Source organism: Scleropages formosus, chromosome 3 (genome assembly GCF_900964775.1).
Source record: "Scleropages formosus chromosome 3, fSclFor1.1, whole genome shotgun sequence".
Classification (NCBI taxonomy): domain Eukaryota; kingdom Metazoa; phylum Chordata; class Actinopteri; order Osteoglossiformes; family Osteoglossidae; genus Scleropages; species Scleropages formosus.
Window position 1 is genome coordinate 29,715,770 of NC_041808.1, and position 23,415 is coordinate 29,739,184.

The window sequence follows — 23,415 nt, forward strand, 5'->3', positions numbered from 1 at the left end:
TCATACAAAAATACAGTGTTTCTTGAATTTATGACTTCAGCTATGGGTCTCACAGATGTGTTCATAAATACAGAATTGTGTTTATACATTTTGTAATGTACATAACTGACATATCAACACATTTGATCAAAGTAATGTTTAAACAGTCAAAGTAAAAAAAACACGCACTGAGATACACGCAGAAACACACAACATATACTGTGTAACATAAGGATAAAACTCTGTAACTTCACTGAGAGGAGAGACAGGGAGACAGAGAGAGTGAGAGAGACAGAGAGAGACAAAGAGCGAGAGGCAGACAGAGAGAGAGACGGAGAGCAAGAGACAGACAGAGAGAGAGAGAGAGACAGAGAGAGAGACACACAGAGTCCGAGAGACAGAGAGAGACCCAGACAGAGACCCAGAGAGAGAGACAGAGAGAGAGACACAGAGTCCGAGAGAGAGAGAGACAGAGAGTCCGAGACCGAGAGAGAGAGAGAGAGAGAGAGAGAGAGAGAGAGAGAGAGAGAGAGAGAGAGAGCCGAGTGATTCACTGCAGTCTGTCGGGCTCCACCCACACTACCGCCCTCTGCTGGCTATGGATAGCGTTGCGTATCACTGCGAGAAGCTCCTCAGTGCAGCCCCAGGTCCCAGGCTGGAGTGTGTAATGCAACATGGGCAGGTTCTCCAGCTGAAACTCGTCCATCTGACACACCTCTTCCATCAGCATATCATCACTGTGCCCAGAAAGAAATTTCCTACAGACAGGCACATATGAGAGGAAAAATGAATGCCTGCGCCGGAGAAGCAGTGGCTCGTGACGACGGAGTGACGTCTGCGATTGTAGCAGAGACTTACTTGAACTTCCTGCCCTTTTTGTCCTTCGGTCTGATGTGAATGACAATGGGGTAGATGCCCTGCCTCAGGAGCCCTTCAACGCTGCTCACACCCAACTCCAGCAGACAGTGCTTGTCCTGCAACATGTAAAGGGAGTCTCGACAGTGACCCAAGACAACCACAGGAAGTCAAACGCACAGCGGATAACCGCGCTTCTTCGAAATGTTCTACCTGACTTATTACATCCTGTATGGATTCCACCCTGATGCCATACACCGTTTCTGTGGACTGTGGACTGAGCAGGAAAACTCTCTTATCGCGTTGGTCAGCGGTGCTGATAGGTTCTGAGACAAAGTGTTGGTTAAAGCACGGTTAAAGCGTCACACCTGTGACAACATGTTTGCAGGTACTGACAAAGTAATAAAGGAACGTGTTCAAATGCACACACTCTCACACGAGCACACACGGCAGTAAGGATGACTCCAATCTATATTTCATTTCAGTGCAGCAACTTAGAACTCGTACCGCAGTGGTGTGGGCAGCGGGGGGTGCCAGGCGGTGCCTGTCTCAGGTGTACGCTTACCTGGGTGGCAGGTGTTGAAATCCAGTCCGGAATCTGCCGGCTGCAGGAGCCTCTCGATGAGCCCTCGGGACAGCACGGAGGGGGAGAAGATAACCGGCCGCCTGGACGTCACCACTACCGGCTCCACCAAACTGTAGGGGATCAGATTTTCCTCCTGACCTGAAAAAACAGTTCCGCCTGTGTGCCAGCATCCTTTTTTATGCTCAAAATATTTCTGCGTGTGGAGCTGAATTTTGCAATTATGGAATGACGTGCAGGGGGCGTGGTGGTGCAGTGGGTTGGACCTGGTCCTGCTCTCCGGTGGATCTGGGGTTTGAGTCCCGCTTCGAGTGCCTTGCAATGGACTGGCGTCCCGTCCTGGGTGTGTCCCCTCCACCTCCAGCCTTTCGCCCTGTGTTGCCGGGTTAGGCTCCGGCTCCCCGGCGACCCCGTACGGGACAAGCGGTTTCAGATGGTGTGTGTGTGTGTGTGGAATGGCATGTGATCAACACTGAATGGGGAATTACCATTACTGTGTATTCATGCAGCTGCCTTAATTTCTTCAAAGCAACTTACAGCATCAGGTCTGTACACTTAGCTGCACACACATTCGATCTAACAGGAGGTATTCTGGATATACGTATGTAACAGTCGCTACTAGTCATCTGGATTACAACCAGTGTCTGTCGCAATGGCTTAATAAATTACAGACGTGGAAGGGCGTAGAATCTGCGACCAAAGGTTGTTCTTTCGGCTCCCCAGGAAGAGCCCTGTCGTTTTGCCCTTGAGAGAGGTCCTTACTCTCTTGGATAAATATACAGACTTCACGAATGGATATTACTTGAGAAAAAGAAAAAGCTGCTTTAGCGACAGTTTCTTACGGTGGTTAAGTGTGAAGAGGACCAGTGGAGCAGCTCCGAAACCCTGACAGCTAGGGGTCACAGCCTTCACGAGTCGCACACGCTCGGCGCACTTCTTGGACGACTGTGAGGGGGTGGGGGGTAGATGGGGGGGGGGCGCATCAACAGGGGTTCGAAGAGGGTGGAATAATACTGGAGCATCTGCCAGGATGTCCTGCACTTGCACAGATGCTGGCGCTCACCTTCTTCTTACAGTCCTTCTTCTCCGTGGTCATGGTGCGCAGCCTGACAAGGAGCAGCTGCTGAGCTCTGGGGGGCAGGCAAAGGATGAGGAGATGGACTGAGAGAAACCCATATTCATTCTTCTGCAGCAGAGCAAACATTTTCTATATCATAGACCATATAAAGGAAAAGGCACAATTCATGAAGTATGTGGAAAAAATGGAAATTAAAAAAAAAAACCATTTCTGGGGACTGGACTCCTGCTCATGCTGGTCACTCGTGATAAATTAATAGATACTGCTCGGGTCACTTCCATATTACTTGCACCAGTCACAGCTCTTCCCAGGCTTGAACGTTAACTACTAAGCTACCTGCTGCTCCACATTACCTGTTGTAGTTGGGCATGGCTCCCACTTGCAGATGTTCCGCAGTCTGCGTGTCGACTCGCGTGCATCGCCACTGGTACCGTCCGTTGTACAGCGTGTCTGTTACGTACATGATGTCGTCGCAGCGCATCTGCAGGTGGGTGTTGTCATTGGTGCCATCCAGGTCCAGGTTGACTCTCACGTAGAAGGAGTCTGCACCCGTGTAGGAAGAACAGGACATCTGGGCGCAGAGGCGGGAGTATGCTGGTGAAAGGTCCCCAAAAAAAAAGCTTGTCATTGGCCAGTTACATTCACATTTACATTTATTCATTTAGCAGACGCTTTTGTCCAAAGCGACGTACATCTCAGCGAAAGGACAATTTATGTATAACATTGAGAGAAGGAGACACAGCTGCAGACATGAAAGTCTCAAGCAAACCTAGTTTGTTCCCTACCACTTGCGGTACCGAGGTTCATCGATCGAGTAGGTGCATAAAACACAGGATAGACAAATCCTGATACCCTCCCGATACCCCAATTTTTTTCTTTTTTCTTCTTTTTGTAATATTATAACATACACAAATAAGCAAATACAATGCCACAGTAGTGGCTGAATAAAGGTTGTATCTGGGGATGCTTATGGTGTTACGATGCGTGAACAGTTACACCGTAAATGAGCTGGAGAGATCTTGGGCGAAGTGGATCTGGAAAAGGTGAGTTTTCAGACCCTCCTTGAAAGTAGACAGAGTTCCCGCAGTTCTGAGAGACAGGGGTAGGTCATTCCACTATAGCGGAGCCAGAACCGAGAACCTCCGAGCTTTGCCTTTCATGCGCGGGACCACCAAGCGAGCCGAAGCAGATGAGCGAAGGGGCCTGGCTGGGGTGTACCGGTTGATCAAGTCCTGTAAATAGCCGGGGGCAGTTCTATTGATGCATTTGTACATAGTAACCAGGGTTTTGAATTTGATACGGGCTGCTATAGGAAGCCAGTGCAGAGAGATGAGTAGAGGAGATACATGGGAGCGCTTGGCAAATCAAACACAACTCGTGCAACGACATTCTATAGAAGCTGCAGAGGTTTGATGGCATTAGCAGGAAGGCCACACAGAAGAGAGTTGTAGTAGTCCAGATGGGAAGTCACCATGGCCTGGACAGGTAGTTGGGTGGAGTCAGCAGTGAGGTAGGGACGGATCCTACGAATATTATGCAGGATGTATCTGCAGGACTAGGTTGTGGCTTCAGTATGTTGAGAGAATTGACAGACTCGCATCAATCGTTACTCCCAGACTCTTAGCGAAGGAGCTTGGCGAAATGAGTGAGTTGTCCAGTTCTTAGCCACAGCTCATGACCTTCACCCTTCTCTACAAGGGCTCAGGTAGACTCCCTTCCACTGAACCTGCTCTCATTGGGCTCATGCTCCTCTCACACACTTGTCGGTTATCAAGTCTGTCACCGACCAAGCGGGATGCGCATCATGAGAGAACTGGCCAAGGGAGCAGAAGGTAAGTGCGGAATGCGAGGAATCGCTTGGGCAGAAATGCTTGCCGTGTGACAGGCCTGATGGGCAGCGCAGAGACAGGATCTGCTCTCACCCTCGGTGTTGAGTTGGTGTCTGAGAGCGGAGGGCTCTGTCCACCACTGCAGGGAGAAGTGGGCTACCTCACTGGTGCACTTGCTCAGCGGTATACTGTTCTCGTCCAGATGCACTCGATCCAGCTGCCGACGGGATGAGAAGAGAAGGGTTTGAACGGAGGGTGACAGACTCTTCTCATTTGGCTCTTTTGAATCCCCGAGCAAAGATGTGATTCGCAGCTGGGCCACGTGGTGGTCGCTCTCACCTCCAGCAGCTCGCTGCCCTCTCTCAGGCCGTACTGCTCCGCGGGCGACCCTGCCTTCACGCTATGGACGAATATCCCTGTGCGGTTGCCCCCGACGATGGTGATGTCGGCAGCCGTGCCGACGTTTCTTTTGACCACGTTGTGCGAGGGAGAGAGGAGCTCAGGCCTGTGAAAAAGGTTTGCGTTGAGAGTGGGGCGGGATTGCGCATAGAAACTGCGAGTTAAGCAGAGCATATTCATTCTTATAAGATATTCCTAAGCTCATGAACATTTCAACGGCGGCAGAAGCGCGAAAACGAGAAAACACGCAGCTAAAACGCAAAGAGCCTCACTCAGAGGGATCCCAGCGTACCGAGATGCGTGGACATGGTGTCCGTGCGGCGAAATGGGGGGCAGGTGGATGAGGTCAGGAGGAAAGCAGTGAGAGTTCAGCGAGCTACATGAATCTGACAAGGAGATCTCACTCTGTCCCCCTGCTGAAGCGAGAGACAAAGCAGAAGAGAAGGACACGTCAATTCAAAGCAAAGCAAAGCCCGCAACGGAGCGTCTTCAATATTAACACGGATCCCATTTGACACAGCGTGTGTACAAACGAGGAGGTAGTTCAGGAAACTGTCTCCACCAAATGATTAGACACGCAAAAAAAAAAAAAAAAAAAAAGGCAGCACCCCTGGGGGACCCACCTGTAAGATTTTCATCACTGCCCCAGGAGTCCAGGTCGAACCTGAAAGTTTGCAAAACGCACAAATCTATTTGCTCTGCAAGGACTAATCAGGAGTATAGCGTTGCTTTGATTTCACAGTTTATCCTTGAAAAGCAACAAATTAAACAGGGAGAAGAGCACTGAAAACTGAAAGTCGGATAAGAAGAGACTACTGCACGGGCAGAGGCCACACAAATCCACTCGTACTCACTCGGTGTTGACCCTCCGGCTGATGGAATTCACGCAGGGAGGAAAAGCAAATGTTGACAGCCTGTTGATGTCCTTTTCACTGTCCTCCAGCTTGGAAAAGCCACACAAAACCTAGTTAACGGCTTAAGAAGGCGCACGTCCGCATTGCACCGAAGGGCTGTTGTGGCCACAGCTACTCACCATCATCACGAGGTTCTCATCCGAGTTTGAGAATGAACCTTGAAGACAGCGGAAAGTAGTTTACAAACGAAATGCACGTAATTGTCTGCTTCGAAAATGTGCATTTTCATCAGAATCATGCTTGTCACTGCCTGCTGTCTCTTTTTTACTTCTTGGACGTTTTACTTTCTGCATTAAGGGAGCAGCAGAGGAGACAGAAAAGAGCACGGCCAAGGGATTTAAGATACACGCGACGGACTGCACGCGAAACAGGGAAAGCAACATTCTGACTTGTAAGCCTTCTCCTGTCTTTGTGTTTTTCCACATTTGTGGCGTCAAGCCTCCGCGCTTCGCTTTGCTCATGATTGTTAGTCACTTTGGCGTCGCGCACCCCTTCCACGTTCCTCCCCGTGCACTTACCCTCCGACAGTTCGCTCGTTTGGCCTCTGCAGCGAGTCTGTGTGTGGGCAAAGGAGAGCCAGTTACACAGATTATTCAGCTGATGCGTTTCTCTACAGCGACATGCAGTTATTTATTGTTTAACCGTTCATTTTAATGGGTAGGTTTACCAGAGCAAGGGTACTACAGCTTGAGGTGAGGTTTGAATCTACCAGCTTTGGGTTCAAGGGAGCACTGCTAACCAGTACACTAACTGCTGCTACTCCAGTCCTCCCCCAAACTCCGTAAGCACCCGAAGGCGTAGGGAGACGACCCTCTCATTCACCGGGGTAGACTCCAACACATGGAGGCTGAACCGGGGGGCTAGTAATAAGCCCACACCCGCCCGTCGCCTCTCACCCTGGGCAACGCCAGAATAGTGCAGAGTCCACCCTTGGTCGAGAAGAGTGTTTCCAGAACCCAAGCTGTGACTGGAAGTGAGCCCAACTATATCTAGACGGTATCTCTCAACCTCCTGCACTAGCTCAGGCTCCTTCCCCGCCAGTGAGGTGACATTCCAAGTCCCAAAAGCCAGAGTTGGCGCCCGAGGTTTGGGTCGGCCGGGCACTCGGCCCCGACCACCGCCCAAATCACAACGCACCGGCCCTTTATGTCCTCTCCGGCAGGTGGTGAGCCCACCGAAGAGCGGCTCCACGTCTTGGCTTCAGGCTAAGCCCAGCCAGGCACCGTGGGCATAGACCTGGCCACCAGGCGCTCGCATGCGAGCCCCCCCTCCCAAGGCCTGGCTCCAGGGTGGGGCCCCAGTGACTCCATACCGGGCAGGGTGAACAAGATCCTTGATTTAATAGTCATAAGGGGATTTTGAACCGCGCTTTGTCTCGTCTGTCACCCAGGACCTGTTTGCCTTGGGAGACCCTACCAGTGGCATATAGCCCCAGGCAACATAGCTCCTGAGATCATTCAGGCACTCAAACCCCTCCACCTCGGTAAGGTGGCGGTTCGTGGAGGGTTGAATTGAACCCACCACGGCATTGCACGATTTTATATAGCAGTTGGTTTTCCCCAAAGCGACTTCCAATGAACTCTATGTAGTATCAGCCCACACACCTTATTCACCATGGTGACTTACACTGCTAGATACACGACTTACGCTGGGTCACTCATCAGCGAAACACACTCTCTCTGTCACTCAAACACACTACGGGGGAACCTGAACAGCATGTCTTTGGAGTGTGGGAGGAAACCAGAGCACCTGGAGAACATGCAAACCCCACACATACTGAGTGGGGATCGAACCCACGTTGTGTCGCACCACCCAGGCTCTGTGTGAGACCGCCTTGCCGCCCTATTGAATGTATCACACTCGCCAGCCATTCGTGTCCATCGACACAGTCAGTATTGCGATTCATAATTTGTGGTTTGTATGAGTAGTCCCAACCCCGGTGTCATACATTTCAGTAGGGATGATAAGAAATAACCAGAGAGCGGTGCGTGACCTTGCGCTGGAAGCGGTGCGAGCCGTCAGACAGGGGGCTCCCACACATGGTCATGTCCGGCTCGCTGGCTCTCAGGGAACAGCAGAGCTCGTAGCAGTGATCGTTGCTGAATGGGCACAAGTGTGACTGTAGGAGAACGACAGCGATGTCTGTGTTATCCACGGGCTCCTCCGGTAACTTCTGAGAGGATGCTGCCAGTATGCTGCATGACTGCAGCAGACGTCACGTTTGTTCAGATGCACGCTCAAAATGTGTGTGTGTGTGTGTGTGTGTGTGTGCGTGTTTGCACCCACACAGTGCGGACAGCCCTTCTCCCTGGCCAGCTCCTCCTCCTTCTGCCGCTCCCTCTCCAACTCCCTGTCCCTCTTCAGTGCGTCCAGGCTGGCCTGGAGCTCGATGACCTGTTTCCGCAGACGGTCCTTGTCCAGCAGGCAGTCGGTGTACTCCAGCTGCAGGCTGTCCCGGCTGCGCAGGGCCTGGGAGGGACGGGGAGTCACGGGGAGAGTGAGAAATGGCAGAAACGGCACAGGCAGAAGGACGGAGACCCAAAGAGGGTAATGAAACCCCTTCCTGAGCCCAACAGAAGGGCCGATTTGTGGCGACTGATTATTTGAACTGTGATTTTTATCTCGCAAGTGGGCAGTTCTGGGAAACACGGATTCAAAACGGATGGAAGGCGCGAGGCAAACAAAGTAAATGTCGGTTAAAGTGCAGAGTGAAAACTGCTAGCGTCGGCGGTAAACGCGCTGGTGCGGTGAAGCTCCAGAAAGCAGCTTCTCCTGCCCGGTGTCCGAGCACCAACCTGGTCTCGCTCCCTCTCCAGTTCCATGATCTGGTTGAAGTACGAGACGCTCCTTTTCTGCTCCGTCTCCCAGTCCAGCTGCAGGGTCCGCACCTTCACCCGGAGCTGCTCGCACTGGGACACGAGCTGCACGGACACCCAAACGCAGGGCAGGCGCAGACGTGCGTTTAAAATGTCTTGCTGACGTTTATTCACTTAGCAGACACTTTTCTCCAAAACAACTTCCAGTGAACTCTATGTAGTGTTACCAGCCCACACCTTATTCACCATGGTGACTTACAGTGCTAGATACACTACTTACACTGGGTCACTCATCCATACATCAGTGGAACACACTCTCTCTGTCACTCACACACTATGGGGAACCTGAACAGCATGTCTTTGGACTGTGGGAGGAAACCAGAGCACCCAGAGGAAACCCACACAGACACAGGGTTAACATGCAAACTTCACACAGACTGAGTAGGGCTTGAACCCACATTCTCTCGCACCACCCAGGCACCGTGAGACAGCAGCACTACTTGCTCACAAAAGAGCTGCTCTTATAGTTTCTTAAAGAACATTTCGCAGTCCTCTCAGTCACCTGCCATCTGTGGTGGGCTGCAGGACGCCCTATTGACTCTGCAAATACGTGACGAGTACAGATCCCCCCAGTCCCATTACCTTGTCCCTATGTGCCTCTGTACTCTCCAGCTCTCCCTGCAGCCTGGTTATGGTACTGCACAGCTCCTGTCGCTGCTCAGCAGCTTCCCTGCGGTCCTGCTGTAGTATGTCCAGCAGCGCCTGCAGGACACCGCCAAGCTGTCACTCCGGAGAACATCTAGAACCGCCCAAGTCGGACTGGATCTGGAAGGCAAGCCCACCTGCGTGTCCGCGCCAGCCTCCCTGGGCGTTTTGATGCACGGGAGCTCCGGAACCGTGGGAGTGATTACCGGACAGAATGAAGCCCTGCTTTCCGTCTTGACCGGTGCGGCGTAGATCGTCTTGCCTTCTGCTTGCTTCTCTGCCTCCATCAGCCTGTTTTTCAGCTCTTCCAGCTTAAGGACAGAAAACGCCCAAACTCTGTTACTATGTTTAGCTCATTCAATGGCTAGTAAAACCTTTCACTCAAAGCAACTCATACAGCTTACTGCTGGATCCTTTATTCATTTATGTAACTGGATTTTTTTTTTTTTTCCCAGAGGGGGGTTTGGTGGCACAGTGGGTTTGGCTTGTACCTGCTCTCTCGTGGGTCTGGGGTTCAGGCTCTACTTGGGGTGCCTTGTGATGGACTGGCGTCCCATCCTGGGTGTTTCCCCTCCCCCCTCCGGCCTTGCGCCCTGTGTTGCCGGGTTTGGCTCCAGCTTGCCGCAACCCCACTTGGAACAAGTGGCTTTAGCCAGTGTGTTTGTGACTTTTTTCCCCAGAGCAATTCAGATTACAGATCTTACTCATGGGTACAACAGCAAGGACACTCCTGGGACTTGACAAGTCCCGTTTTGCAAGCAGTTATCCATTGGCCGCCACTAACTTTTCCTGTGTCAGGTCATTCTCTGGGTCACCACATCCTGCCTCTCACACGCAGCGTTCGCACAGGAACTGTGTGCATTGCTTATCTCCGACATCTTTATTGTCTTTCTCCACGCCCGCTTCCTTCTTACAGAACTTTACAGGAGGTTTGCAGACAAAAGAAGAAAAAACTTTCTCAGACTTAAGCAAGGATCAGCACAAACATGCGTGGAATCAAATGGCAGGTTAATGCTTGCCAATCTTCTAACTGCAGAGCTTGATGAATGGCTTGTGTGCATATGGTGATAAAATCTATTTGCGTTCATTTTCATACCACTGCACTGCAATCCCTCTTAATTGTTACACTTTCTTAGCACTTGTTCAAAGCACACACACACTTTGGCCGAAGCCGCTTGTCCCAAGTGGGGTCGCAGCAAATCTGAGCCTAAACCTGCAACGCAGCGCATAAGGCCGGAGGGGGAGGGGACACACCCAGGACGGGACGCCAGTCCATCACAAGGCACCCCAAGTGTGACTCGAACCCCAGACCCACCAGAGAGCAGGACCTGACCAAGCCTGCTGTGCAACCACACCCCCTTTTTCAAACTATCTTAGGCAGAATACACTTTCACACTTTGTCCATCATTTTTTACTCATTAGCCGTACCTTCCCATTCATCTGGCTCTGTAAGGTATGACCCACCCTCTGAACCACATCTGCCAGCTATTATTTTCATTAAATTAATGTATGTCTAATATGTTCACTTAGTTTGCGCAAAGTTCCTTCCCGAGACGTGAGCCAGCAGCCCTCATTACACAAGCTGCCAAGCTCCCCGGCTCTCTTCTGGGCAGCCTGCCCCCGTAAAAACCCATCGAGCCATTTCAACCCTCAGTCTGCTGGCTACCTGGCCCAGCAGCTCTCGTTCCCGCCCTGAAGCCTTGCCCTGCTCTTCCAGGGCCCGGGAGTACTTGACCGCCTGCTCTAGGTGCCTGTCCTTGAGTCGACACAGCTCCCGACTACCTGCCTCCCAGTCCTGGCGCATCCTGTAGAACAAGCAACTGTGTGAGTGTGTGTTTAGTTGAGTGTGTCAGTGTTTCTGAGTTTGCGTGCATGTGTGTATATTGTGAGTTCATGCATTTGTCTGTATGCGAGCGTCCGTGAATGTGTGTTTGTGTGTGTGACCCTGTGTGTTGCATGCATGCGAATAAATGCCCCACCCTGAGCTTCCCACCTCTCCAGCTGCAGAAAGTCATGCCGCAGTTCCTGTACCCGCCGCTCGGCATGGCTGCGCTCCTCCTCAGCCACGCGGCAGCGCTGTGACAGACGGCGCTCACACTGCCGGCTGCTCCGCAACTGCTCCCGCAGTTTCCGCACTTCCAGCAGAAGGAACTGTGTCAGGCCCTCTGGGCCTTCCTCATCTGTGAAGGGTGAGACAGATGGCAGAGTAGTTAAGGATCTGAACCTTGGACCATAAAGATGCCATATTTAAATCCCTGGCAGGACCCAGATATTATATGTTTCAGAGAGGTATTTGCATCCTGATATCTACTGGGCCAGAACACTCCTTATTCCCCAGCAAGAAGGCTATATTCTTCCACCTCTGGCCCCTTGATGATCCCACACATGAGAGGTCCAAAATAAAAAGTCTGCAGTTTCTTGGTGTTGTCTCCGATACAGTAAAGAAAGCTCTCGCTTTCCCTCAGGACTGCTGAATCCCTTTCAGCACTCAAGAAGTGCCTCAAAACACATACCCTTCCTACCCATTTCTTTCTCGGTCTTCTAATTGCTCCGTAACTGACATTATCAGTTACTATCACTTTTGCATTTTGCATCAGTTCCATAGACAGCTTCTTGTGTAATGTGCACCAGTAAAAATGGTGTTATTGGACAAGCTGACAAATAGAGTTATTGGACAAACTACCAGTGCTTTGACAATTCTGTGTCTGTATCTATAACTTTTGGTCTGTTATGAAATACACTTTTCTTTACTCTGAGCTGTACATCGCTCTGGAGAAAATAAATGTACATGCAGGTATGAAAATGGAACATATCCATATGTATAAATGAAGAAAAGGAAGCCCGGTAACTTAGGGAAACTGTCATGGTGTCAAAACAGAAGGAAGCCGTCAGACCCAAGTGCAGAGCGCCGGTGTCAAAAGGGGAATCCAAAAACCGTGGTCACAAGACAATTCAAGGGTAGCCGATGCACAAACGTTACCAGAGGGGCGATCCGAAAGCCGTAATCCGTGATACAAGCAGGAATTCATGGAAACCGTGAGGTCCAGAGAGAGAAGGGAAAGGAGACGGGAGGACAGGGTTGAGGACGGATGGAACAGGAGAGGCAAGGTTTTGAGAAGCACGCTAGAGCGACGATCAATGCTGGACAAGGTTCCACGTTTGAGTGGGCTCCGGACCGCCCTTTTATGCGGTCGTTCCCCGATCCGCCGCAGGTGATTCTTGTTGCACCGAGGAGGGCGTGACAGACACAGGGAGACATGTACACAACCACAGACAGTCACAACTTTGCTTGTAAAACATCAGGGCACCGTAGACAAAGCAAATGCACAGTCCGATGAGCAGTTCGATAATGCAATGTCCCTCAGTTGCTCTGGTCAAATGCCAGCCTGTATAAATGGGTCAAGTATTTCTAAGTTGCTTTGAATAAAAGCATCAGTGAAGTCGTGACTAAATTATTAATGCTGTGCTTCTGTACAGTATGCGTTTAGCTTGATGTTCACTGATTCTTGTAACATATATTAAAGAGTTTCCTTACTCAACTATACCAAAGCAGTCCCGCCCCAGAACTGCTGATCCCCAAAACTTTCCATCGTCAGAAACGGTTGGCCCGAATATCTCCAGGATTTGCTACTATTGACAGTAATTGTTTAGTGATCTCAATCCTACAGCCGTCACATCTCCTCTCTTCAGTGAAATGAACAACAGGTCCGGCGGGCACTGTACCAACAAGCATGGAGCAGCGTTGTGTGGGTCTCCGGCCTGTCAGCTGGGTGTACTCCCCTGGGTGGTAGAATTCCAGGCACTCCATGAAGGCTTGGAGGCCCCTTTGGCCCCGTCCCCGCAGGATATCAAGCAAGCGGCCTGTTGTGGTCGGCGCAGAGAACAGTGGGCAAGTGAACCAGAAGAAACACCACACGCCCTTAAAGTGAGGTAGACAGCTGGTGACAGCAGACCTTTCTAAAAAGTGCAACTTACTTAAATTTGCACCATGTTTGAAATTTCATTGGCAGGGGGTTGGACTGGGTCCTGCTCTCTGGTGGGTCTGGGGCTCGAGGCCCGCTTGGGGTGCCTTCCGATTGGCTGGCATCCCATCCTGGGTGCATCCCCTCCCCCTCCAGCCTTACACCCTGTGTTGTAGGGTTAGGCTCTGGCTCCCCACAACCCCGTATGGGACAAACGGTTTCAGATGATGTGTGTGAGAACTTTCATTTTCAAACACGCACACAGTCTGAAGCCACTTGTCCGAAGCAGGGTCGCAGCAAGCCGGGGTCTAACCTGGCAACGCAGGGCTGGAGGGGGAGGGAACACACCCAGGACGGGACGCCAGTCCATCGCAAGGCACCCCAAGCAGGACTCGAACACCAGACCCCCCAGAAAGTAGGACCTCGCCAAGCCCGTCGCGCTACTGCACCCCCTATTTTCAAACATTGGAATGCAATGAGTAAAGAGTGTACAGAAGCTGAAGGCAGAGAAGAAAAATATCAGCCATCAGAAAAATCTAGGAGCGCCACAGTTCCGCTCCCTGCTTCCTCGCCCCTCTCTCACCAGCCTTGCTGATACGTAGGGGGTACTGCGTGGAGTTGAGCACCTCATCTTCATCCTGCTCATCAATGGCTTTGCACTGGCGGAGAAAAGGTGTGAGCTTGGCAGGGTTTAGGATGCGCGTCAGCTTGTGCCGTACACCCTCCACTCGGTCCCACAGCTCCTCGTCGAGCTCGCCTGAGCTCTGCTGCTGCCCCCCATCTTCCTCCAAATTGTCAGTGGAGACCCACTCTGTGAAGAGAAAAAAAAGCAGAATTATACTTGTTACGCTCGACCATTCAGCACGCACGACACGCACGACCACTGACAGACGCAGGGGAAATGCACTGATCGCATCCTGTGCAAACAGCGAGATTCGACCGCAACACACACACACGCAGGTTTATAAAGGCACGTGTGACCTTAACCTAAATATCATTTCTTTAGTAGAAGTACAGACAAGAGGATCGTTTCTGACATCGAATGGCAATGTTGTTGATAAATTTAAGTATTGATCTGGTAAGTTAAAGTTTTCAAAGTGTCTATTGTAGAGTGTTCAGAACAGTCTGCACTGGCATCGCTTTGTGAGAAGGGGCTTCCAGCACACACACACACATTTTTGGAACTGCTTGTCCCCTACGGGGTCGCAGGGAACCGGAGCCTACCCGGTAACACAGGGCATAAGGCCGGAGGGAGAGAGGACACACCCAGGACGGGACGCCAGCCCATCGCAAGGCACCCCCAGCAGGACTCGAACCCCAGTCCTACCGGAGAGCAGGACTGTGGTCTAACCCACTGCGCCACTGCGCCACCGCACCCCCCTGGTTTCCAGCACATAAACTTTTAATTCCCCTGTCAGTCGAGGTGACCCTGAAATTAAGATGAAAATGACAAAATGGAACGGACAGAGTTTTCGAACAGTTAAACAGATGAACAGCATTCAGGAAGCAGTGTCTTTCAGATCCACGCGGGGAAGCATTCTAACAAGCGAAGACAAGCTGGGACAGATCGAAGAGCGCGAGGAATCCCCCCAGCCCCCAGATGTTAGTCACGAATCCTCCTCCTCCTCCTCCTCTCCTCTCTCCCCAAGTCACCTCCGTCCAGCTTACGTTTCTCTAACTGGAAAGAAAGAATAGCTCAGAAGTTATCAAACTATTCCATGAAAGTTATTTCGTCCTTATTTCAGGGTGTTGACTTTGCACGTGTACGTCTTCCGTGTTTACATAGCGCACTGCACACTATATATGCGTAAAACTTAGTTTCTTGGATTTTTGCACTGATAGTACTTTTGTAAATTTGTGATTTACGCCCTCTGTCCTCCTTATGTTTTTTTTCTTTCCTTATGTCCTTATAATTTACGTCATAGGCTGCTGAGAGGATTCACAGAGTGAGAATTTCATTGTATGGTGTAAGAGACTGTTTACTGTACAGATGACAATAAACTCTTGAATCTTGAATCTTGACACCGGAGACGTGCCCTGACATCCGCATGCGCACGTTTTGCTTTGCGTAGCCCTTCCGATTCTTCGACGGCTCGGGAGGGGTGATGTCGCGGGGATGTACCGTACTCATGGAGTAACAGGGCTTGACACAAAATCTGGTATTTTCCCCTAGATGTGAGCACCTGTCCTGTTACACCACATCACCATCACACAAAAAATCCATCAGTATGATACGTGAAACATTTGAAAACGTTTACGCGTAGTACTGGTGAATATCGGTTACAGTTTCTGAAAATGTGTTATTCTGAGTTGATTTTTGCCATTTTTCTTGCAGAGCCATTTGGACAAATGAGCCACTAGAAAAGGCTGTGACAGCAAAAACATCTGAAGGATGGAAAAATTATAAGCAGTGTTAGAGGGAGTAATAAAGACATATGTCTTTGGCCTTACCGCTCATGGTGTGTATCCACCGGAGTCCCTCTGTGGCGTAAGTACAGTCCTGTTCCAAAGTGGAAATGTGCTGCTGAATATGTCACTCAGTGTCGAAAAATTCCCACGCCACTTACAAGCTTCTGGCAGTAGAAATACACATAGCGATCGGACTCTTCAATATATAATCCAGCAGGAAAGAGAAGGAGCACATGAAAGCGGTGGAGAATGACACAGCGCCGCGGAGGCTTCGCTTTACTTGTGACCGTGTCCAGCGGCTCCTGCGGTAATTTAGCCACTCCTTTCCACCTCCTCCTCCTGCTCACACACATACCCACCACTCTGTCAGAGCAGGCTCGCAAGAGAACGCATAGCGGTCTCATGACAATGAGAATCAGTGAAAATATTGAAGATTTCTAAGAGAAGTACTCTGTGCTCATACTGTGACACTGCCCGTAAGGAAGCCAGCCAAACATTCTGCTTACAGTGAATAAAATTTACACATATTCAATCACACACACTTTCAGAACTGCTTGTCCCATACGTGGTCGCGGGGAACCGGAGCCTACCCGGCAACACAGGGCGTAAGGTTGAAGGGGGAGGGGACACACCCAGGACGGGACGCCAGTCCGTCGCAAGGCACCTCAAGGGGGACTCGAACCTCAGACCCACCGAAGAGCAGGACTGTGGTCCAACCCACTGCACCACCACACCCCCTTATTTTTTTGGTAGGGTATATTGCAAATTGACAAGAATATAAAATAGGTGATAAACACGGAAACTTGCGATGGACTGGCGTCCCATCCTGAGTGTGTCCCCTCCCCCTCCAGCCTTGTGCCCTGTGTTGCCGGGGTAGGCTCCGGCTCGCTGCGACCCCCACTCGGGACGAGCGGTTTCAGTCAATGTGTGTGTGTGTGTGTGTATGTATAAAAATGGAAACATGACATTCCAACCGTTCAAAGTGTCTGAGAGGGGTTCTTAGCTCTAAGCTAACTGCAAAGTCCAAATTCCCAAACTGACACCCCAGCAATATACTTATAAAGGAGCACTAAAAGCTTGTACTGTACAACACAAAAAAGTTTTGTGAGGGATATGAGAAAAAAGGGGCTAAGGAGCTGTAACGAGAGTTGCCCTTATTGCTCCTTGCGTGTTACTCTGTACTCCTTGGTCACAACACGCCGCTCATTAGACAACGTCCAGCATCCCGCTATAGGTTGTTTAGCCGTGAGAAGCACTTTTAGCATTGTAGTGCAGGAGCCCTTGCTCAGACACCACGCTGGACTGGAAAACTGTGTAATCTCCAAGATCACACACCAGGAGGAGACAGAACCCCACACGAATGACAAACAAGTTACTAAACCAAGTTCGGCCCGCAGTAAAAGGCCTCGTTCTCTCTGCTCTTAAATCTGAGAAAATTAGCTTCTCGACTTCTCCTTAGGAAACCGGATAATCTCCAGATAGTCTGATGTTATTCACGGCACCAGAAATATTTGTTGACTCGTGTTGTCTTGCTGCAGTACTCGTGTGTCAGTGTCCGATGGACTTGTCCGATTCAGTTTGTCAGATTAAAGTAGGAAAAAATGCATTCGCTTCCCTGCGTGAAATAATGTCTCATAACACTGATGTGGTTTACAATACAGCGTGTTGTAGTGACTTCTTAATAATGATTATTCATGAGCTCATGTCCCTTAGTCATCCGGCAAGTTTCCGGATCCTGCCGCAAAAGCCTGCGCACAAAAGTTTACAATCCTGACTAAATTAAATTGCGATAAAATCGACTCAACGCAATCCACACAAAGCTGCCAAAAGGTAAATAATTTTTCTCAAAGAAAGAGTAACTTTAAAAAAAATGACTAAATCTGAACTTTCAAAGTTGGCTGATGCTGTCAAAAATTAACAGTAAGTACAAGCATCCATTTACCTTAACATTAACACTTTTGTCCACAGCAACACTCAATCATTTACCCGTCTACGTAGTTCAATAACATTTACGAGAGCACAGACCAAGTACCACCCTCAAGTGCATTACAGCAGGATGTGGGACTTCAACCTACAACCTTTGGCCCCCGAGACTCTAGCTGTAACTGATACACCACACGGTGTCTTGGGAAAGAGAAACATCAGGAATACAGATTTATAACCTCAAGGGTTACCTACATTGTACAGCTGGGAGCATAACAGTCAGAACTGCTGCATTTACATTTATTTAGCAGATGCTTTTCTCCAAAGCAGCTTCCGATGAACTCTATGTAGTGTTATCAGCCCACGCATTTTATTCACCAAGGTGACTTACTCTGCTAGATACACTACTTCCACTGGATCACTCATCCATACATCAGTGGAACCTGAACAGCAGGTCTTTGGACTATGAGAGGAAACCCACACAGACACAGGGAGAACATGCAAACTCCACAGAAGCTGCGCAGGGATCGAGCCCACATCTTCTCAGACCATCCAAGCACTGTGAGACAGCAGCACTGTGCCACCATACCACCCTTTAAAAAATAAATTTAGTTTGAATCTCATCTCTGGCTGTAGTACCCTTGAGCAAGGTACTTACCGTAAATTGCTCCAGTAAAATTACCCAGCTCCATAAATGAGTAAATAACCATCCATCGTCAACAATTGCTTGCCCCAAGCAGGATCGGGGCAAGCCAGAGCCCAACCCAGCAACACAGGGTGCAAGGCCGAAGAGGGAGGGGGGACACCTAGGACCGGATACCCGTCTGCCTCAAGGCACCCCAAGCAGGGCTCGAACCCCAGACCCGCCACACAGCGGGACCTCGCCAAACCACGCCCCCCAGTAAATAACTGTAAAATCAAGCTAGTTATTGTCGCTTAAGATAAAAACTTCTGTTTTGAATCTGCATTTCCTGAGTAAGACAGATGAATATGGTACAAGTCCAATATGTTTCATTAGTGTGATGACTGGGACTGGGAATTTATTCAGGTCAGTACTGAAGGGGAGCCAGGCTGAGGAATGATCTACTTTTATGGACACTGGACAGAAAGCGCTGGCCCACTCAACACCAGGGATTGCTCTGGATTAATAAACATCCCTGGATGAAGGCAAACCGCAGAGATCATACTCAACTTGTCGAGGTCACCTGTTTCACAGCAGTCTGGAACAAATAGCTTGCTGAGACGAAATTACGATTCCTTGTTGAAATGCTGCAATTCAGTCACCAGAGTTGGTGCTAAATTTATGTGGCGTTCAACCTTTCGCTGATTTGTTTCTACAGTTCTCTTGGTTTTACAGAATATTCCCGAGTAACAAGAAGAGACATGGTTTAATCACCCTCTCTTTCCTTCTCACTGTCTTTGGTTATGAGGCTTGATAGTGATGAGGAAATGCTGCTCTCCCTGCATTCAAATGCAAAGGGGACAGAGGGGCCATTGAAAGGCCCATTCCGAGGTCCAGTCTCCCAGTCCCGCTGCGTCAGCCCAGCAAGAATGTGCCGTCCCGTTCTTCGCAACAACACCCGGCTTTGACCAGATGGCCTGCAGCTTCACCCCCCCAACACTGGCACACCAACACAGGGCCATCGGCAGAATCAAACCTTTGTTCAGGCAAAGAATCTGCCTTTTTATTTTTGGTTAAAGGCAAAAAAGAAAGATGGTGCATATTGAATGGGACCTGCTTTTAATTGCCAGTATAATACAGTGTGTTGAACATGCTCTTTAACTCACCATGACTGGAGTTGTCAGGAGAGCCCTGGACATTCCAGCTGTAGTGTGGAGAGGTATAACATACGATACATCAGAAGTAGTGTCCCACATTGTAATTCATTACTCTGCAGCAAACTTGAGAACAGGGGTGTGTGGCACAGTGGGTTTGGCTGGTGCCTAACAGGTAAGGCAGCTGGTAGTGTAGTGGTTACTGCTACTGCCTTAGGGTCCAAAGGTTTTGGGTTCAATCCCCTCCTCTGGCTGTTAGCAAAGCATTTGTCCTAAATTACCCCAGTAAAATCATGCAGCTGTACAAATGGATAAATAATTGTAACCTTAACACTGTAAGTTGCTGTTGAGAAAAGTGTCAGCTAAATGGATAACTGTTAATGTTTGGTGGGGCTGGGGTTTGAGTCCTGCTTGGGGTGCCTTGTGATGGATTGTTCTGTGCAGGGTGTTTCTCCTCCCTCCTTAGCTTTGCACCCTCTGTTCCAGGATAGGCTCCGGCTCATCGGGACAAGCGGTTGTTGACATTGGTTGGAATTGAGAGCATGAGTCAAATAGCCATTGACAAGATTGTACTCTACTAGAACTTGGAGACAAATAATACAGATGCTGTTTTACTCCGATGCACTGCACTCAAAGGAGACTCCAAAGAGAATGCGAGAAATGATTATGTTTTCATGCCTGTCCTCTTCTCTGTTTGCTCTACTATGCCCCAAATTGCAGAACTGGAAGCACCACTTAGTGTATTTTCTAAGTATACACCAGTAAATCTATACACTTGTTTGCAAGTTTAAGTCTGACTGTGTTTATTATTGTTTGTATAAGTGCAGTGGTCTGAGCTCTTATGTGATTGAAGGCATACCATGCTGGATCTGTGACAAGCCTGCATGTGTTTATATGTAAGTGGGTGGGAGATACAGAGCGAGTGTTCCGCACAGAGATAATACAGGCAAACAAAACGTGTTTCTTTTACCATCCCTACATTCCCATAGCTCTAGATCATTGTTAGACATCTTCATGACCATGTCCTTTTTCCCAAACCATTAAAACTTTACAGATCCCATGTGGAGTGCTGTACGTGCTATTGGTTATGTTTTTCTATAAGAATCTGGTCTCCCTCAGATAATGTATGAACAGATGGAAGGACACGTACCAAACAGGGAACATGTACTGTGTACAAAAGTACCTGGGATTCTATGGCTGCTGGATGCAATATATTGCTTTCCAGCTTCCTTCATTTCTCTCAGGTGGCAGTGTAGTTCCAGCAAAAATCTGAAACTACAGAAGGGACACAGCTATTCAGATGGAACGATGCTGAATGGGCGCACATGCACACAAACACATGTTCATATACATACTCAACACACACACACATTGACTGAAACCACTTGTCCCAAGGTGAACTGGAGCCCAACCCGGTAACATAGGGTACAAGGCTAGAGGGGACACACCCAGGACGGGACACCAGTCCATCGCAAGACACCCCATGTGGGACTCAAACCCCAGACCGGCCAGAGAGCAGACCTCAGCCAAACTCTCTACGTCACTGCGTTTCCCCATATGCAACATTGAAGCCTCTATTCATTAAACTTACTACTGTATTTCAAACTCAAAAACCTCACTTGTTGCTATTATATAGCAACTTGTTGACATGTTGCTGTTTTAAGAATTCTCGATTTCATTCCTCATTGCTACGACTCACCAGGATCTCACTCGAGACAAGACAAATCAAAACAGATCAAAAAGTGACCCCGAACCTTGCATGAAATACACATTTTTTTCTGCCATCCTTTTTGCGGTAATTGTGCTCAATTCTCATTCTGTCCAGGAATAATTGACCATAAAGACATCATGAAAAGAACTCATAAATCATTCTCCATCTATTTTCATGTCGGGAACATTGGATATGCTACATATGATCTAAAATTTATTGAACGCACGTGGCGCTAATAAATATGGCTACAATAAGCCCCAAATGATGGGAATGCATCGCTGAAGAGTCACATACATCAGACACACAGCAAAGCTCTTATAATTGTTAGAAACAGGGCATTGTCTTTTTGGTAGTAATTGAAGGGTATTTGAGAGTGTTTCTTGGCAAGAGGGAATGGAAAGGGGAGTAGAAAGCAAGAGAGAGAAGACTATCATAGAAAAAGGAATTACTGCGGGTGTGTTAAGCTGAGAGAATGCAGGCACCAAGCAGATACAAAAGGACTGGGGTCAAGATCAATGGTTAAAATTTGTTATTACAGCTCCATAAACATACACACATCCTCATTCTTCATTTTCACAGGGCCTCAGAGTTTCCTCATTAAACTTCAGTTAAAGCAAGAAAACAGCCACAACCAGAATACACAAGTAGTCTTGGGTGTATTTGTATTTTTACAACTGCTTTTTGTGTTCAGATGTGTGTTGGAACAGAACGCGTTCTCTTCTTCAGCAGAAAACTTGTTTTTTAGAAGGTTTCATGCAGTTGTGTTCGGTACAAGTGTGAGTACCTGTGAATATTTTTCTGAAAACATTTTTTTGCTTTCTCGCCATAAAATACGCTTTTCCCGCACTCCAACTCTTCCACACCTACAAGGAAAAAAACTGGCACATCTTCTTATGATCTGCATGTACGCATCTGCTTCAAATAGCTGCTGAAAGGTTTGTAGTAGCCACATCGGGCAGATGGGAGTGACACCAGCGGTAAGAGGTCAGGATCATTACTTGCAAGGGCACCAGAGATGGTAACCAAGGTTCTGCTGCGTGGCGGTTTTTACCTGATGTTTGGCTGTATCCACAAAGTGTCCCTCTCTGCTCCGGATCTGGTGCGTCTACAACCCCTTTGTTTGTCTTTGCTCAATGCCTCGTACGCATGTGTGTCTCCGTGTGCGCCTGCTTTTCTGAAGCTATTTCAACGATAATAGGACACATCTGCGGCGATGTCACCACACATTGTTTCAGCGAGTGTCAAAAAGCCCAGAGTTTTTCCAAGTAGGATCCCGGAGTGCAGAGAAGAACGAGGAATACAGACGGGGATTTTAGAAAAGGATGAAAGAGTGAGAGAGCTCATTGCTCAAGGCATACTGCGAGAAACATCTGACCCCTGGGACAAGGGGGCTATATTTAGGCCGGCTCGTAAAATTGGGAGGTAAATTACAGAGGTGCAGTATCTGTGTGTTGACGTGTGGCAGCCAGAGGCTTCCTGCTCCAGCCTCACGCAATTCCATGCCCAGCTATACAATAGACCATTGTCTGTGGGCTGAGCCAAGCTTCCTGACGGGTCAGAATTCAAGGAAACAGGGGTGCAGTTCAAACAAATGACAAATGCACTGGCCCTTCCCATGAATACTTTCTTCTCCTCCAGCACCATACACCCCCAACAATTACAGATGAGCTTCTTGAATGGGACCTTGAAATGGTCTGGCTTCAGTCTGAAAGATTTACTCTGGGGTCTGTGCAAATGACACCTTGAGCGTTCCAGATGGAGGAGACCTTTATTGTTAACATTTCCACAATACAGGCTTGGTGGCTCTTTGTCTTTGCAGCTGAGGCCTCTAACTTTGACCACAAATATAACTACCTCACTTTCCAATAATACCCAGTTTTGATTTTGAGTTTCAAGAATCGTTACATTGTTAAATGCCTTTATTTTTCCACCGAGCTCGAAAGACGCAGTCTTCCCAACACAACGGAAATGAATCCAAAAGAAAGTATATCACTGGAACTTGACTGGTCTGCCAGTTGAAATTTAGCATGTTGGCAGTGCCCACCATTTCACGGCTATGCCGCCATGCAGTTGAACCCTACTGTTAGGATCTGACCACGTTATACAAAAATGTACCACACCCATTGCAATGAACATTTGGTGGGGCTTGACTGAAGAACAGCAGAGGCTGCCGCACACTTCTGTATTGCAGATATGGGAAAAAATAAAGCCACCAAGACCCTAACCTGGGTGTTGTTCCTCCCCCAGCCCAATGCAAGCAACATCTGCGTTTCATAACCCCGGAACCCACTCGCTCCATTCCAGCTCCCAATGTACTTCAAACACGGCGGCCGGACCATGAGCCTCCCTGCCTGCTCCCTCTCTCCTTCATTACATAAATATTTGCTTTTAGGGGGAGAAAAAATGAAAGGGGGGAGGCAGAGGTTAACTGTTTGCACACCCCTGCAGACACCATGTGGGTGGAAACATGGGTGAG

At 49.0% G+C, this 23,415-nt stretch overlaps 1 protein-coding gene across 1 annotated transcript; it reads right to left on the bottom strand.

The window, feature by feature from the left end:
- Nucleotides 1-473: 473 nt before the first annotated feature.
- LOC108925967 (caspase recruitment domain-containing protein 10) lies at nt 474-15,819 on the bottom strand. Its single transcript, XM_018738364.2, has 24 exons — nt 15,572-15,819; nt 13,704-13,931; nt 12,882-13,019; nt 11,152-11,338; nt 10,825-10,963; nt 9,296-9,469; nt 9,096-9,215; nt 8,433-8,558; nt 7,924-8,106; nt 7,631-7,756; nt 6,156-6,192; nt 5,757-5,794; nt 5,578-5,666; nt 5,347-5,387; nt 5,016-5,139; nt 4,664-4,829; nt 4,418-4,541; nt 2,849-3,089; nt 2,481-2,547; nt 2,260-2,362; nt 1,400-1,558; nt 1,048-1,160; nt 838-953; nt 474-737 (listed from the first exon to the last, which is right to left on the bottom strand). Exons 1-24 carry the CDS (start codon nt 15,576-15,578, stop codon nt 530-532), a joined length of 3,054 nt encoding a protein of 1,017 aa, XP_018593880.2. The 5' UTR covers nt 15,579-15,819; the 3' UTR covers nt 474-529.
- Between the last annotated feature and the right edge of the window lie 7,596 nt (nt 15,820-23,415).

What these genes read in the sequence shown, in the direction of transcription:
- LOC108925967 (XM_018738364.2), bottom strand. An exon ending in AACGAGCGAACTGTCGGAGG is followed by an intron (nt 5,795 to 6,155) that starts GTAAGTGCACGG and finishes GCTGTCTTCAAG; the next exon opens with GTTCATTCTCAAACTCGGAT. An exon ending in ATGAGAACCTCGTGATGATG is followed by an intron (nt 5,667 to 5,756) that starts GTGAGTAGCTGT and finishes GGCTTTTCCAAG; the next exon opens with CTGGAGGACAGTGAAAAGGA.